This window comes from Falco naumanni, chromosome 10, assembly GCF_017639655.2.
Source record: "Falco naumanni isolate bFalNau1 chromosome 10, bFalNau1.pat, whole genome shotgun sequence".
In the NCBI taxonomy this organism is placed as follows: Eukaryota; Metazoa; Chordata; class Aves; order Falconiformes; family Falconidae; genus Falco; species Falco naumanni.
In genome coordinates, this window is record NC_054063.1 from 14,359,366 (window position 1) to 14,377,495 (window position 18,130).

An 18,130-nucleotide genomic window follows, 5' to 3' on the forward strand; every position below is an offset into this window, starting at 1 on the left:
ACTTTGATAATGGTAGATTACAGCCCTTTGTTCCCCTTTTGTTGAAACCGTGCCATTGTACACATGAAGAATACAAGATTTCCAGTTCAACAGTCCTAGTCCTGAGCTTTAAGAACAGGCTGATCCTCTACTTTACATCCACTGCATTTTAAAAACCTTTATCATGCGAAACAACCCTTTTACATAGAACTATACCTTAAAGGTAGCATACTTTCCTGGCTGATACATTTATTGCATTTAACGTAGTTTGAAGCTGTAAAGACTCTCAGGAGTTTGCTGTAGGAAAGCAAGCCTAAAACCACCTCACTTACAGCACTGCAGAACTCAACAGCTCACTGTGAAACAGGAGACTGAAAAAGTTCCGTAGAGAAAATGTAAATAGCCCTGCTCAAAGCCCAGGAAACACTTCCTAGGAAATCTGACTCCAAGCATACTTACAGCCTAAGCACCCAAACTGCTTGGAGGAACAGTTGCAATTGCAAGTGCACCGATGCTGTTGTGTCTGATGACATCTAATGGAAAACTTTGTAATAAGGGTGCCTCCTCTGAAACTGTTCCTAAAAACACAGGCAGTACTTAACTTGAGCACCCTCATCACGATTTCTAATTTGACATAAACCCCTCTCCAGCAAAACCACAACAGTGAGAAACCTGAAAACTAAGTTCATGTCATGTAGTTGTAATCTCCCCCAAGCTGAGTCTCCTGTCTGCAGTTTACACTGACGTAGTTAAGAATTTTCTTAGACAAAAAGTTTGCCACAATTAAAAGTGAGAAACAAACAAAGGCATAGGCGAAAATAAGTTGAAGTTTGGCAACTGTACTACACTGTGGAAGTTATAGGCAAGATGAAGGTAAAGAGGGAGTATGACTGACTGTTTTTTCACCCGTTAGCCTTGGCTGGAATGACAACCATCGCAGTACCCATGGCATCAGAATCAGTACTTGCTGTTTTTCCTTACAGAAAGAATGGGAATCACCGCAGCCGCTGTGACGGCTGGGAGTGGTACGCATCTAGCTTGATGCAAAGGAGATATACAAAGCAGATATACTTGACTGAAGAACCCAGTGTTTTATTTGGTTATTTTTACATGATTACCCTATCAGGAAAGCATATGTAAGTATAATAATGATCTCAGTTGTATCAGACTTTTCTTAATTTTCAACAAGCTATTAAGTTTTTAAATGGGATTTTACCTTACTTGGCTGGAATCCATCGTAAATAATCCATAAAGGAAAACAAAGAGTCCAACCAGGGCAGCAGGAATAAGCATTCCAGTATACCACCCCAACCAGGCAAAATATAGTCCAATTTTTTCACCAAAATATCGCCTGTGTGAAAAGGAAACACATATGTTTTTTAAAGTTAAAACTTATGATGACCTCTATCCATTTTCACAGTAGAATAATTCTCTTGAGGAACCACCATTACAAGTTTATACTAAAATTATCATCGGTTTATCAAAATGTTTTATTTCAGGCTAGTATAACATTTTAGTGGCACTAACTGCAGACTTACCAGAATGTATATTTCATACGGATATAACTGAAGTGTTCTGTAATTTTCATGTCCTTGTAATGACTAAGTCGATGTACTAGTTTCAACTTGATTAAATGTAGGATGTTTTATTTGTACACACAGATAATATATATACACACACAGAAATTCAGGGAAGGGATAAAGTAAGTTGGGATGACATAAAGTATTTCTTTATAAAATGCATTTATGATTGAAATATGTCATATAACATGATTCTCTATTATTAGAGAAAATAATGGACTGAAAACACAAGTTGAAAGTTGATCCCTGATTTTTCAAAATCTGTGTGTCTGTTGCCGGAAGAGATGAAATAGCAGTGATCAGAAGGTCAGTCACAGACAATACTATTTGATTAGCATAGAATTGTCCAATGGCACATGCTCAGCTGCAGTCTTCAGTGAAATGGTACTGGGCACAATGTTTGGGTATGACTGTCAGATCAGGAATAAAAACTGACAGCAAGGAAAAATGAATGACTGGTATTCCATGTCAAAGACGAGGTAAGTATGAAACCCAAACATCGCAATTATTTAACTTCTATTACATATATTTCTCTACTTTACATTTGGTAATCTATGACATTAATTATAAAATATACGAGCTGAAGTTTATTTAAACCCATGCAGAAATGTAATAATTAGGTTACATTTTCCCTCCACTGGATCTGGTAACTCTGACTGTCCATGTGGGTAAGTCTTTGCTCTCCAAGGGGCTCTCATGAGGGGCAACCGTCTCTGATCAGCACATCACTTCATGGGTTTGTGTTTTACGTTTCACACTGCAAATTGTTAAGCAGCTGGATCTATGTGCCTTTTATGCAGCCTCATTTAAAATTAATAGCCCTGCACAAAAGAGCACCCAAAAGGAGCAATTTAAAGAATTCCAAGCTTATATGATAATATCGATAGCTAAATTTTACAAGGAAGCATAAGGATGAGGAATTTAGCAGTATTGTTAATACACTGTTACCAGGTAATTCGTATCACAGAAACAAGCTACTCTTCAAAGTACTAATACCTGATTAAATCGAGAGGTTGGTATTTGTACCACATTCCCCACCGTGCCCAACGCTCATATAAGAGGTGTCTGTGGTTCTGAGCTCCGTGTGTTTTGATGGGATGTCTGCTTTTGTGGCTTCCCTGAGGAATGCAAAGACATTAAAATATACTATTAGGCACTATGGAAAAGACACATTTCCTAGGTATTTTTTTACAATGTTAAAAGAGGAAATGTCTATATTTAATAAATAGGTCTCATATTATGGACATGTCTAGGCCATGTCATCTGGAGGCTTCATGCAGGCTTGGCAGAAGAGGCAGGGCTACATATGCTTCTGAAATGGACATTTCCTCTAAAGAATTAAATGACAGAACCACATTAGTACAAGACTACACAGAGATAATAAACTCTTTATATGGTTTCGAGTATTTCCACTTCACTAATATACTTATTTTTATGTTTCCATGTATTTCAGTTTTTAAAAATTTTTTTAGATGTTTGTGTTATCTGGTTTTCTCTCCCATAAAATTTCAGAAATTTCTGGTAGGTCAGCTTGGTTCTCCTCTCCCAAACATTTTCTATGGCTTTATTTAACTCCTGTTCACAAGTATAGAAAACCGGTCTTTCTGTGATATGTGTTTTCAGAGATGAGGGAAACAGCAGAACTGACGTTCATTTCAAACCTACACAGGATGCTCAGAGGATTAAAAGCAAAACACAGAGCCAGGCTGAGCCAAGAGGAGTCCTTCCAGGCATGCCTGACATTTACAGACTGCCTGGCAGCCTGAAAGAATAGGCTTATGCTCACCAGTCGAAACGTAACGCACAGATTCATTAGAACCATCCTAATCAGAATCTCTTGTATTTGTAATTTTACCCCAATACTGAAGTAGGACAACTCCTTCAGTTGAACCTTTTTTTTCCCAAAAAAAACCCCACCACTCAGTTACGATAAAGAAAATCTTTCATCAAATAACTGCAAGTGAGGCAAATGATTTCCTGGGAAGAGCACAGAGCTTCCCAGAGCAGTACTTCAGAGTTAGGAATCAGACAGCTTCTCGACCCTGGTAGATCCAAGTAGTTTAACCATTTAGATTTTCATCATTTATTTGAAATCTTGAGCATTCCCTGCAACTCAAAGAAGACTATGTAATCATAGCAAAGAGTCCAATTCTACTTATTGACACCAAAGAAGAAGTAAAAAAAACAAAATGCCAACACAGAGTGTGACCTTTGGAATAGCTAGGAACACCTAGGAATAGGATGTCAACTTACTCTCACAGTCACCTGGATGAATGACTGCAATGCATAAAGCATTACCCAGTATTGCATATTTTTAAATCTCCTCCTCGCCACCACCCCCTGCACCTTTCTGCACTGTTTATCCATGAGTTCAAGTCTCAGCATTCCCACTGGGACTGAATTTTCATTCTCACTTGCTCATGTGAAAAAGAAAAAATGGGGGTGTGGGGGTGTGGGTGGGAAATAGGAAAGAAAAATGGAGCGTTCAACCAGTAGCCCTTAGCACCAGCCAAGCAGCAATTAAGGTTAGAGCAGCTTAAAAATATGACTTCATTAACCTTACATGAAACTTTGAAACAATAGCTTATGCCATAATAAAGGAACATATACATTAAATGGATATGGCAGCATGGTTTTGACAGCCAGAGAAAGCTTCACAGGTTTTCCCTGAAGTCAGTAACGCACAGCTGAAGCGTTAACAATGACATTGAATTATTTATCAAAAAGAGTCCTTCTCTGTATTCCCAGTATTTAATTATTAATACCATATTCAAAAAATTACTCTCAGCAATTTGTAAAGCATGGGTCAGTCCTTTGAAACGCAACACGAAGTCACCATATTCAGCCCCAGCAACCACAGAGTTCACAGCTGCAATTGCTGTGCTGCTGCTGGGCTTTCAAACAGCTGACGGTGCGTGGCGTGCTTCTTTCTGTTCAGTATACAGAGACGGAAAACTTTCTGATGTCAAACACAAATTGTTCATTTACTTCATGGGTTCACAGCTTTCAGTAGACTTTAACCTGCTGAAGAAGATACCGTCAAGCAGAAGCTATCCAGAACTATTCAGAGAAGACTAAATGGGAAATGATTAACCAGTCTCCCTATGATGAAGTCCACAAGCTATTAGAAAACCAGAACATTATGTAGGTGGCAGGCAAAAATAATTTAATACCACTAATCGGAAAAATCTGGAAAAAGTGATATTCTCCTTAAGACCTCTAAGACAATTAAGACCTCTTAAGACAATGTCCAGATCACAAAAATAAATAAAGAATAATAATATTCTAGTTCAGTGACAAAATGCTCCAGGAAGTTATTATAATATATTATATACAAAAAAATTTAAAAAGCCAATATTAAAATAAGAGCTATAAATAATAAAAGCCTCAAAAAATTACAGGGTGAAATTAAAAGTTTGCAGGACAAAATTACCAATGAATTAGGATCTCAAAACATTAATGCAAGTTTTAATTTGAATATAAAGACAAACACAAAATTAAACAGATTACCTCATGTGGTGGAAATGCTGCTTCATATGTTCCATTATTTAATAATCTATTAATACCTAAAAAGAAAAAAAAATATTAGCTTTGATATAATTTTTTTAAAATTATTATTATGCATTTCATTTCAGGCAGTGTGAATTTTCAAGTTACACATTGAGAACGTAACGGTATTAGCTGCTCAGGATGCTGCTAAACATGATGGTAAACCATAATTCCACCAACTGTTCGTGCAGGTCTTGCTGATGCCCTGAGATTTCTAGCTCTGACAAACTCCAGCAGATTTCTGAGGGGCAGCGTCTGCGACTTGTCTCTCAGGGTCGGGTCCTCGTGCCAGATCAAGTGTAATACATTCCTGTTGTATTCATCAGAGCGTATGATACAGATTTTATATGTGACCAGGTGATCTGACATACACGGAGAGTGGCATGGACAGACAATCCTTGAGGCAGCAAAGCTCCTGCATGTTTAAAAGCTAACCCGTTTTTATTTTCACATATAAGCCAGCTGTAGGAGTTGGTATCAGAGCAGTGCTCTGCATCATACCGGTTACAGCATTTTGGATCAGTTCCTAGAGGCTTCCTAAAAACAGATTTGCTGTACTATAAAAGCACATTATAAAAAATAAATAATTATAATAAAAAGATTCAGTAGCCTGTATGAGCACACCCATAGCCAACAGATTCCCCCAGAAACATGTACTTATAAGAGCTTTCAGATTTGTCCAAATATACAAATTATGCTAAACTAATCTCATAATGGAAGTTACCATCGTCAACTTGAAGGGCATTGGGTTGGAACCCTTGTTTTCTGTTTTTCTTACTACTGCTTTTCTTCTGAAACTCAAGCATCAACTTTCTGTAATTTCTACCATCTCATTTCATTTTTAATATAATTCCTGCCAAGAAAACAGGAAATCATACATATCCCCTGTTAATTGCAAATCAATATGAATAGTTAGACCTTCTAAAAAATAAAACTGTCATAAGGGAATTGATATAAACTGAATTTAGTCTCAGGTCAACTGTCTCTGAGCTTCATGGAGACCTCAAATACGTTTAACTGTCGTTCACATTGATTCTGTTGGACTGCAACTGCTGGGTAGTAGCAGAACTACCAGGACCACTCAACAGTTTTCTGAGGTATGTGTTATCTTTACTTGGGTCTGCATCACATAAAGTTAAAAAAACCTGAGCAATTATGAAAAAGAATAATTAGGTGAAATATATTGCCAATTTTCACTGAGTTATTTAAGAGAATAATTGATGTAACATTCCTTCAACTCTGTGACTGAGCGAATAAAAAGATTTCAAGGAATGCCAAAATTTATTCAGTTTACTCAAATGATACTTTTTCAGGCAAGTAAAGATATGAAGTTTTTATAGCTTCGGGTTAGAAAAAAAATACAGTGCTCTCACCCATTTTGGACTTTCCATCTTCGTACTTTGTTCTCTGTAGCATGTGATGCACAATTCTACTTCTTGTGGAATTGCTGAAGAAGCTGTCTTTGTTGTTTATCGTAAAACTATTAAAATAATGATTGTCTTTTAATATTCAAAACAATGCACAGGTGTTCAAACATAGCTGCTCAAGTGTTTTCTTCTTACAGTGATATACCCTCCTCGGTTACTGCACAAGACATAAGGTTTTACATCCCTAGAGCACCTTCTCGGGTCTAATAAATTTATCATCATCACCACAGATTATTGTTCTCAAATACAAGTTATGACTTGGCAGATGTCTGTGTCATGGAATCACCAGAATTGCTATTTAGAAAAAAAAAAAAAAAAAAAAAAAAAGGAATTATCTCCATGCAGTGGACAATTAAGTAGCAGCTCCACAACCACTTTCTCTTAGAGAATCCTAGGATGGAGCCAAAAAAAGCATCCTTTCCCAGATGGCTCTGGACTCCGGACGCCAGAAATCTGACATTCAGGAGCTTTTGCCTACTCAGCTGTGCCAAAAGTGACACTATTACAGTTGATAACGTCAGCTGAGCTGGTTGAGAAATAACACCAAAACCAGGTGATTGATCCAATGCAATATAGTTAATTACTGAGAAAAAATTGAGATTATAATGCAATTACTCTGTCTTTCCAGGGTAAAGTCAGTCCACTAGCACATCACTTCTTTACTGAGAAGATAAAAATCCTATTTAACCTAATTTACACTTCTATTTTAAATGAACATTTATCTCCAGAAATAATTATCACAAAATACTTTCAAAATGAAGAAACAGCCAGAATTTTAAAACCTTACTTTTTGGGTCCTGAAAAAAATTCATAGCAGTGTTTAACTATATCACCATCAACATGCTAATTTGAACACATACACGTTTTATTTGGTGTACATATATATTTGTACTTTCAGAGACAAAAGAATCCTTAAAATGCGGATCTGATAAGAAAGGAATAAAATCTTCACTGGTTTTAGCTTGCCTTCAGAAGCTCCCGTTTCCAACAGCTGTCACAGGTTTTGCCTAAGTAAAATATGGAATTAAGCAAAGCAAACTTGAGCAAGTATTTGCATTTTGTAATGTAATGGAAAGAAAAATTTCCAAACCAGAAAGGCAGCATTCATTTTTCAGTCAAATTTCTGCCTATATATACTACTGCATGACTGTGAAATAGCAAGTAACAGAGAGCAGATGTTGTCTTTAAGGGAAAAAACCACAGAAAATATCAAATATGATACTGGGTATTTGCCAGTGGCCATCTGTTAACTGCTGCCTCTATGGTACTTGCTTAGAAGAAGTGAGAAAATAAAAAAAAAATACTTGAGGTCTCCGGCACTGGCTTTCCAGTTCCAGCACTTACTGGTGTATGCGTGCACGGCTAAAGGGTGCTGTGTAGCAATCTGTTTCCTCCAGATCAGGTAGGGCCTCCTTGTCAAGCTTCATTGGGTTTCTGGGCAGCCAGCTTTTCAGCTCTCTCATATTCCTCTGCAAACTGAGACAAGAAGAAATCACATTTACACAGTCTCACCAGCTTGCTATTTCTATCTCAAACAATGTATATGTTGTGACATCATACTAGAAATTAAATGAAAGCAGGGCATTTCCACATTAAGCAACTAAAAATAAGTAAAGAGTTACAGAGCAAAACTAGCAGTATTTGTTTGTGATCTATCTTGCACACTTTACTCAAGACCAACGCATCCAAAAATCAGTAGGATTATGGTTTGAGATGAGACTGCATCTTGAGTCCGGGGAAAAATTTTCCAGGGTAGTTCATCTGGCAGAACTGTGGATGCTTATGCTTTACTCAAGAACACACTTAATTACCTTCTCACTTAATTAACCCACTGGACAAGGCAAGTGTAACTCCTCCTCCCTCCCTTGCCTGGCAAGTCAGGCATTAATATTCACAAAATTGGAAAGTAAATATGAGATTGCTCAGGATCCATTTTTTATGCTTTTCTGATTTCAGTAAAGCCTTCCCCTGCAAAATTTTCCTCAAAATCCAAGAGCTGAGATTGCCTCACAAAACAGTATACCTAAACATCAAATGAAGTAAAACACACCTTATACAGGTATGGCTACATGGTATTTAAAAACCCTAGGTGTGGCTTCCTGCAGTTTCCTAAAAATTGACATTACAAAACATAAACAGAACATAATTTTTGTAACCCCAATTAGATTACATATTGGTAACTTAAAGGGCTTTCTCCTACTGGCAACTTGCCTAAAGAGTGTCTTAGGACATAGTTTATACAGGGATAAAGCTTTAGGGTTTTTATTATTTAGGTAATAAGCATTCAGGTTTCAAATGCTAGAAGTTACCTCCTTAGCACTTGAATTCTGCACCTCTTGCAGACTTATATTTTTTCCATATTCAACTGCAGTAAAGTATAAGTATTTAAGGAGCAAATCTCATATTAAACAAGTGCTATATTATGACAGTGTAAGCATGTCAGGGATCCAGAAGTCATCCAAATTTTACAAAAAAAACATTCCCCAATGTTTTTTTAACTGGGATTTGGGCCTTATTCAATGAAAATGTATGCATCATACACAAAACACATATACCTCATCGGATTTTTTTTATCTGAGGTGAATTTTTGCCTCTGAGGTGAACTTAATTGCTTGTGCTAAGCAGACGCACAGCTACCCATTCCATAATTAAGAGCAGTAAGTGATGACATGGTAAGTTGCTCTCAGGCAGCAAAGCGACCTTTGTGAAAATATACCTCTAATTATCAACAGCAGCCAAACAAGTTCTACCCCTATCTGGCAGCGTGAGACAGAAATCAAAGCCAAATGTGGGATGAGAATTTTACATTTAGATTTAAAATTCTCAATATTTTTTTCTCGCTATATGTTGCCAAAGTATTGGTGAACACTTTGTATGTAACCGATACTATGCCTGAGGGACACCACTGTATTTGATGCTAAGAATTATGAGACAAAGAACATAAATATGTTTGTAAAGATGAAGCACAGAATATGGTTCCCAGGCAGGTGCACCTCTTAAGTGTCTCCTTTGCTCAAATAACACCTTAATGTGGAAGTTGATTATCTTTATTGCTTCCAGTGGAAGTTCTCTCGGTACAAAGTTATATACAGTGTATGTAAGTACAGTTTTCACTTTATTTTCTTCTTCTTTTTTTCTGTTTTACACATGTGAATTGTTTAAGAGTCAAAGCTCAGGCTTTTCTTTAATGAGGAAAAAAAGCAGATGCATCAGGAAGAAGAAAGGAAAGACAGTGCATCTGATTTCAGATGTTTTATTATGTAATTCTTTTAAAATTGGTTACATTAGAAGTCTTGATCATCTTCCTCCTCCAAAAAGCTAAAATACTAGCAGATAATTATTAAAGAAATTATCTCCTGTTTAAAATTCATGCCTGCCCTTTCAACATGCAAAGTAATGAAAAACACCATTGGAGTAAATTAAAAATAATGTCCACATCACATTTGCAACTTCTTTTCTGAGGTAAAATGTCTTTTTATCTAAGTTGTGATTGCTTTTTCGTTACATCATATATGGTTAATAATTCCAAAACTTAGTGCCTTCAGATATCATATAATATTTCAACTGAAAAGTATATCCCCCCACCATGTACAAAAATAATTCAGCTAGAGAGCTACAAAATCTAGTATTTTAGGAAGATGCCTGCAATTCAGCTTTGCCCAACTGTATTTTTTTTGCAATTCAGCTTTGCCCAACTTCGCTTTTATTTGGTTGGTTGTTCTTTTTTGCAGAACTAGTTAGCCCAAAACTCTTTGCAGATTACGTTTATTCGACAGACTGCAATGCAAAGAAACACAGTATAGGTGAGTTGGGAGTTATCTGACCGGACTCGTGGGATGAGATAGCAGAATTAAGCAGCTGCCACTGGTCACATAATGTATTTTTGACAGCAATCACCAGTCGGTAGTTTGCTCGGTGTTTGCAGCTTTCAGGACTGGCCAGAATTGTCAACCATATGCCACCGAACTCCATGGGCGTAGAATGCTTCCATGTTTTGTAATGGGAAACACGTTATGGTTGACAGATTCAACACATGGACACAATCATCATCAAAAAATAAATAATAAATAAAAAGATACTATATTTGTTCAATGGAATGATACTAAAAATTTCACTTCAGGGTGCAGAATGAAATCCAAAAGGTTTTCAAAGTCCTTTTGCAAAGGAAACTGAGCACCTCAGTTGCTAAACAAAGTCATTTTTGTTTCTCTGTCCTTAGAAGTAGTTATTAATATCTCAGTGGGCAGAGTGAAGTTGCATACTAAGGCAACTAACTTTTAATTTTCTTTTCCTCAATGTCATTCTCAACCAGCATGAAATCAGTGTGTCTGGTAAGGCAGATACAAAACTGATTCATTAGATTATTCAGTCTTAAATCTGAAGAGTTCAGACAATTTGTGATACCTAATTTACTTATGTATCCCACTTTAGCAGATTCCTTTTCTTTGAAAACATTTATTCCATTATTTTCCAAATACTGCTTTTAAGGAGTATGATAAAATTATTTCTATTGTGTGCTCCTACAAATAGAATTCAAGGTTCACGGGACTGAATGCAATGTTAAGGGTGGGTTGGTTTTTTTTTTAAGGTTCATAAATAAATAGAGAGAGAGTGAGATACCACATAGATGCCACATATAAGACAGACAGTATACCAGTAAGCATTAAAAATTTATCTTCTGTCCTTTCATTCATGCTCCTAATAAAGCTTTTGCAGAGTTTTTAAAGGACATTTACAGGTATATACATCTACCATATAACCATGTCAATAAATTCATCAGTGACATATCACAGAAGGGTCCAATATACTAGCCTTACCTCATGTTCTTAAATTATAAAAACGCCATAGCTTTAAAATTTTACCTTTGATGTACAAGGATTGTAATATAGTTCTTTATCATAGCTATTGTAAACTCTGCTTAAAAACTTGGAAACATTAATGAGAGCTTTGGTAAATTACAGAGAAGCAGTTAAGTTTGAAAAGTGAGATGCAAAGGAACAATGACAGTAGTAGAAGTTGGAATAATGAAATGTGCATGTCAGCAATTTTAGAGCTAGCTTTCATTTTTAGATGAAGCTTCCTTTTTTCTTTTTTTCCCCACTATTCCTTTGCACACTGTATTATATAAAGTGCCAGAAAACATATTCAGAAAAATATTAATCCCAAATTCTTACAAAGTAAATCACATGTAAAAGCATTTGTCTCAAATGAAAAATCTATCTGGCACAAAAAGTGTTTATTACTTGGTTCACAGGTACTGTGCAACTGCAGTTGCACATTTCAGACATCCTTTTAAATAAGGAAAATAAATGTATTTAATACCCAAGACTCACCAGATGGATTACAGATGAAATGAGAGAATTTTGCAGTAAAGCTGGTTGATTTTGCCTTTGCATTACAAAACACAACACTTACATTTTTCAAAATGCACACTAACACGGAGCAAGCATGTGAATGACTGAGAAGAGGAAAAAAACGCAGTTGTAAATTTATGTAATGGATTGTTTTATTTCAATAATTTATCTGCCTATGTGTGTAAAGTTTTCTCACTTTACCATTCAATGGTGCTTTGTCTATTTTTGTGAGCGGATCACCTGGCAAACTGATATCATGAGACTACTTAAATTGTTCCTGGGAAATAATGAGAGTTTTTCATCATCTAAAGTAATAACAGGAGAAGCTAAATCAAATGTAATCTCATCTCAAGATCCAACTTGAGAAAACTTGTGACAGACAACTCTTTTAGGAGATTTCCCTCATGTAAAAATTTTCCTCTTTTCCTGAGGTAATTAGGATTTACAGACATTATGTCTGAGTAGGGTGATGGAGAATGACTACAGCTCACAGCATCCCCATCCTCACTCCCCAGCTCCTTTCGCCTGCTGCTGTGGCCTCGTGTACCCTTCTCCTGGCTGACAGAAGCAGCAACAGCAGCAGCAGCCGCAGGTGAGGTTTGCATGTCTGCCTCCCAGAGACTTCAACAGCTTTCACTGCAGCACACAAGTTATTCTGACAGCTACCGACTAAATATTCAAACCAGCTTGTGGTGTGCGGCATTGATTTAGACCTGATCACCAGGACACACATGAGAGAAGTTACGTTTGCGTGTCTAAGGAAATAGCTGACTACCAAAATCTGAGATACACGTTCAAAAGTATCCTTTCTGCTCCAGAAATATGCCTTGCTAACGGCAGACGTAACTGTAGAGATAGCATTAGTATTAAATCTTTGTTGCCAAGGCCAGGCCATTTATTGTTCTTTCCTGGCATAAATGTTTTTGCATTTCTAAAATGAGAACTAGTAAAGCTTTTAAGTACTGCATCTTGTTACAGATGAATATTTTAACACTTTGAGTTAACATATTTTGAGTCTTCAGGAAAATAGTCTAATTTTCCAAGTCTCCTGGATAGATTTACAACTGCGAATGGATTTTCTTTGCAGGGCGACTATCTGACAAAATTAGAAGCTACACATCACCCACCGACCTGCCCATGGTTTTGCTCCTCCAGTCAGTGTAATAACATTTTTTCCTGAAAGAACAGCAAAAATCAGCTGAGAATAAACAAATAGCATACAGTTGAAAAGGACATATACATTATAAAAGAACACTGGACATTTTAAAACATGTATTTTCACAGGCAGAAAGGAGAAAAACACTTTAAAAAGGCAACTGAAATAGATTAAGTCATTAAGATGCTCTAATTTCCTATATTTTCCAGTTTGAAATGTGTTCCTGAGACAAAATGAAATTTTAGATTTGGAGCTAATAATAATAGTAACAGCTAGTCAATAATTCATTCATCACACACCCATCCGACAGTGTTCAATAGTATCATGCTCATAGTCATTTCATGCGATCCTTCTCAGCTTTTATTTCATAAAACTCCTTTTAGAAGAATCACCAGGACTCCCATGCTGTAAACTGAAGACCAATAGACGGCCCTAACAATCTCAGAGTACTACCTGCAACAAACAACGTCTATGTCAACAGGTCTTTTCTCTCCACCCCTCACTGCTCATGGACACTTAGAGAAACAAGGGCAGACATTCCCAATGATCTCGGATAACAGTTATTTTGAAAGCACAGAGAGATATATTTGCTGCAATGGAGCATTTTGCACATCTAGTTTCAGGTTTTCAGTTTTTTCTGGTCTCCTCCTGTCATTTCATGTCACATTTCAAGCACACAAAGGGCTGGATCTTGGAGATTCCTCGAGGTATCCATACCTTTACCGTGGCGCTCAGCTGGGGCCAGGGAAGCTCAGCACCAGGGGCTTTGCTCCTCGCTTAATTCATCTTCTGGTTAAAATTTGCCTAAATCCTTTCTACTTCTGCTAAGTTTATTTTTTAGGAGGAACTAAACCAAGTTATTTGGATAGATTATTATAGAGGTTTAACAATATTTTTCAGTTGATATTCTATCCCTCCCTCCCCCCATTCTAAAACAGACAAAAATGGTACTTTCACTCCAGATATTTCACCATCACTTAGCTTAGAACCATACCTAGTTAACTACTGCCCATCTGGGCAGTATTTGACATTCATTTAAGCACATTACTTACATTAAAGTTAAAATGAAATGAATACATTAAAAAGAGTGAGAAGGAAATTTTGCCTGGAAAACATGTGGTCCTTGGAAAACTATTCATCTAACACTTGGTATTACTCAGCAGAATTACAAATAAAGCAAAGAAGAATTAGTAAAGAATTGTCAGTCATAATATTTTTTAACAAAACCCTTCCTTCATTCCCTGTAATTGTCATTTGCTGTTCTGCACAGCTGGAGTCCAGCTAAGCTACAGATACGACGAGATACTTGTAGACACAGATAAAATTAAACTTTTGTCTGAACTGCAGGAATATATAATATAGTTTCATTTCTACTGATAGACCATGTACTTAACAAAAATATCTATAAATTGTTAAAAAAGGTGTAATTCAGTCATGATCTAACTTGATGCTAAAATAAATCATCATATACAAAATGATTACCACAGACTGGTCTTTTGAAATGTTAGAAAAAGTTCCTTTTGCAATTTAAAACCTGATATATTATAATATATATAATCTATTACATATGTGCCATATACTATATATCTGCCGACATATTTAGGTATAATGGTATGCTACAACAGTTCTGGGATGATGGGTGGTCCCTTGGGTCAGAAAAAAGATTTTTTACTTTTCAGTAACAAAGAGAGATAGTTCTTAACCTGTGAAATAATTCTTTTTGTTTTGTTTAGATTCCCGGATTGAGTAAAATGAACGTAAAAAGTTTAATTTTTCATGTATTATTCATACATGATATTGACAAGTATCTTTTAGCAAGCATAATCAAAAGCCAATTTTGCAACACCACGCAGGAGACGGCGGCTGTACTGCATTAAAGTTCTGCAGGGAAGGTTAGCTCTCTTCTTCAATGATGTTTTAAAAATGACAGTCAGAAATCCCTGATAAATCAGATAAAGGCTAAGAGAAATAATCTGTCCTTAGCATCATAGAATATCTCAAGCTGGAATGGACCCATAAGGGTTGAGTTCAACTCCCTGCTCCTTACCGGGCTACCCAAAACTACCTAAGGACCACCTAAAACTTCTCGGGAGGGAACTACTGCAGTTTGTTGCCATTGTGGGAGAGTTGTAGGACTTAAGCTTCCTCTGCCTACTGAACGGAGAAAATAGTTACCTCAGTAAAACAATATATGTCATCCAGTTAAGAAAGGGTTGATTTAAAAAGCAAGTTCAAGACTTAAAACAAACGGCAGAAGATGTAATTAGATAATAAAATGTCTGGTCACAGGATGCTGTGATGGAAGTGTAGATGGCTATTTTTGTATCCATGAAAAGCCATCAGGGGCTAATATAAACAAAGATGAAGACATAAACCCTGTCTCAGAAGGTCTATAATCCACAGCCTTCTGGAAAGAGAGAAGGCATTGTGAAACACTGCACAAGCCTTCCTTGGCTTCTGTATTTGACACTTTAGATAGGCTGCTGGCAGAGCAAGACAGAACTTCTATTTTGCTACATCCACTTTGTGTTTACAGTCAAACTGTGTTCACATATTTATTTTTTTTTTTAATGTATGGGGATTAAAGAAATAGCCTGTTTGAAATATTCACACACATTTTAGATTGCATTTTCATTTAAATTCTTTTGAAAATCTTCTTAAAAAGAAAAGAAATATTGATGAATTTACTCTTTCTCACTGTCCTGTTATGAAGGTAGAGGCAGCAAGTGGGCTTTTTTCTTATCAAATAAACCTGTTTCCTTCTACAGCAAAACTGTCTGCAAGGTGAAGCAGCAAAATTTAGCATTTTATCTACTTTTCATGTACTGAAGTGAGTGGGATAAAAGGAAGTGAAAGCAACAGCTCAGAAACAAGGAAACATGGATCAGATACCTTGCAGGGGGTAGCGGAGAAGAGAATATTTTCGCATGTCAGTGAATAATATAATAAACAAACATGACTTTGAATGCCTTCTAAATAAATAACATTGTAGAAGTCAGCCCATTTGTTTTCTGAAGAGCACCACTGATCTGTGAAGTTACTAAAATGATGAAAAATTTAAACTATTGCTAAATCCTACCTTAATTTTGTGACTGTATTATCAAACCCAAGAAAGATCTATTTTTGACCTGGAATTTTGTTGTCTATATGCATGGACACACTCTCATATTTAAAATGTTGACGAGTATTATTCAAACTAAAGAAGCTCAAATGGCACTATAATAATACACTCAAACATACGTAAGATGACTGTTACAGAAAACATTTTTCATGGAAAGGACTTTGAAGTCTTAATGGGATGATGTGGAAACTCAGTATAGAACTGGGTATTTAAAGCAAGTTTTGAGCAAAAGATCCTTCACGATGACTGTTTCTGGCTTAGGACCAATGCAAGAGAGCCACATTGCAATAGCTGAAATCAGCAGGGAGGTGAAAGAGAGAGCATTTGGCAATTCAAGTGAGAAAGGACTGCTGTAAGGGTATTTTCCTTGAGTCACACAGCTTTGGCATCTAGTTACCACTTTAACTCCTGATGAGGTTTACAGCACTCTACAGTCTCTCTCAGGAAGAACATTATTAATGAATTTGAAAAGGGACATTTTCTCCTTTAAAAACTTCTGTATCTTTGCAGGAGGTATTAACTTACCCTTCGAATAAATAACATATATTTATTGTCAAAACATATGATAGAATTTGTTGAACACATAGACAAGGAACTCAGTTCACTTCATTATCTGCCAAAGGAAAGCTACAGGACCAAGAAATAAAGGCATCTCATTTTACTCAGAAGTGTGCCAATATGTATTATATTGGAGACACAGAAAACACCAGCTATTTCTGTCATTTCACTTGCCTTTGGGTAAGACTTCAGGAAACACCCTGAAATCAGGGAGAATATGTGAGCTCAGATGGAGAAAAACTGAAACTCTGCCAAGGACATCCAAAACAATGTGTGAACTGCTGACAGCATTTTCTAAAGACATATGCTTGACTTGACATGGAAGGTAAATTTGGAAACCAGCACCACAGGTAAACGTGAGAAGAACAGCGCCTATTATTAGTTTCTCCTCTCCTCTCTCCCTATCACCTCACAAAATTAAACATAAGCATCCCTGGCCACAATGCAGCAGAGATTGCATTTTAGCCTTAAGCACAGTAATGAGCTTTTTATATTAAGCACTAAATTATAAGTTTCTTAAAATAGTTTCCACAATACCTGAAAGGCATCCTGATGTTCATTCTTTCTGCGTATTTGCACAACGTCTCCCATGGACAGTGAATTTTAACAAACATGATATCGCTGTTTGTAACAGCTGGCTGTAAAGAGCAGTAACAAACAAATACACATTAATAATTGAAACCTCCACGGCATTCACCTTTCTGAAAGCATTCCTCAGGGTCAGATCCTGCTTTTAGACCTGAAGTGGCCATACATGTCTGAAAACACTGTAAAGTACTCTCAGCTAGACAAAGGAAAATTAGTAACTGCTTTTTTCTGCCAAACCCTGTAATAGGAGTAAACTAGTCAAAAGGAATCTGTAGGACAGATCTTTGCTCATAAACACAGCAGAAGTAGAGAATGGCTTTATGTGCTACTTTTTTAGACAGATAAATGAATTGCTTTTAAATCCCCTCAAAATCATCTCAGGTGAGGAATCTGAAGACCATTTTCTCTGTCTCCTGTTTAAGGAGGAGAGTGCTCAGTGGCTGGAGACATAGGAAGAGCTGAGAGAAGGCTGTGGGTCCCCCTCTGCCAAACAGCAACACCAAGGAATGGTTAAGTAATTGTGGTACCTGCTATGAACTTATAAATATGATCTCTGTATGAACTGAGATTTTTTTTTTTGTAAAATTACAAGTAATAGTCTCCACAAATGTTATTATCACTAATTTATTTGTACATAAAACAAGAGCTTCAGCATTACAGGTTCCTATATTTATCTTTACTTCTCAACACTTCAGTTCCACACCCTTCTCCCAGATTTATTTGCTAGAGTTTTTGCAGATAAATATTTTGATAGAGTTGAGACTGACTAAAGCATCTCAGAAACTTGAATAATGCAAGGTTTGGTAAGTAAAGGCAAA

General features: G+C 36.5%; 1 protein-coding gene across 1 annotated transcript in view; it reads right to left on the reverse strand.

Annotated features, from left to right (window-relative positions):
• ANO3 (anoctamin 3) overlaps window positions 1-18,130 on the reverse strand; it is a 138,331-nt gene that overhangs the window by 45,656 nt on the left and 74,545 nt on the right. The window contains exons 6-12 of the mRNA XM_040609404.1: window positions 17,262-17,362; window positions 13,021-13,065; window positions 7,880-8,011; window positions 6,482-6,588; window positions 5,070-5,125; window positions 2,556-2,677; window positions 1,196-1,330 (exon numbers count right to left, since the gene is read on the reverse strand). Coding sequence (XP_040465338.1) covers window positions 1,196-1,330; window positions 2,556-2,677; window positions 5,070-5,125; window positions 6,482-6,588; window positions 7,880-8,011; window positions 13,021-13,065; window positions 17,262-17,362 — 698 coding nt within the window. The remainder of the gene's footprint in view (window positions 1-1,195; window positions 1,331-2,555; window positions 2,678-5,069; window positions 5,126-6,481; window positions 6,589-7,879; window positions 8,012-13,020; window positions 13,066-17,261; window positions 17,363-18,130) is intronic.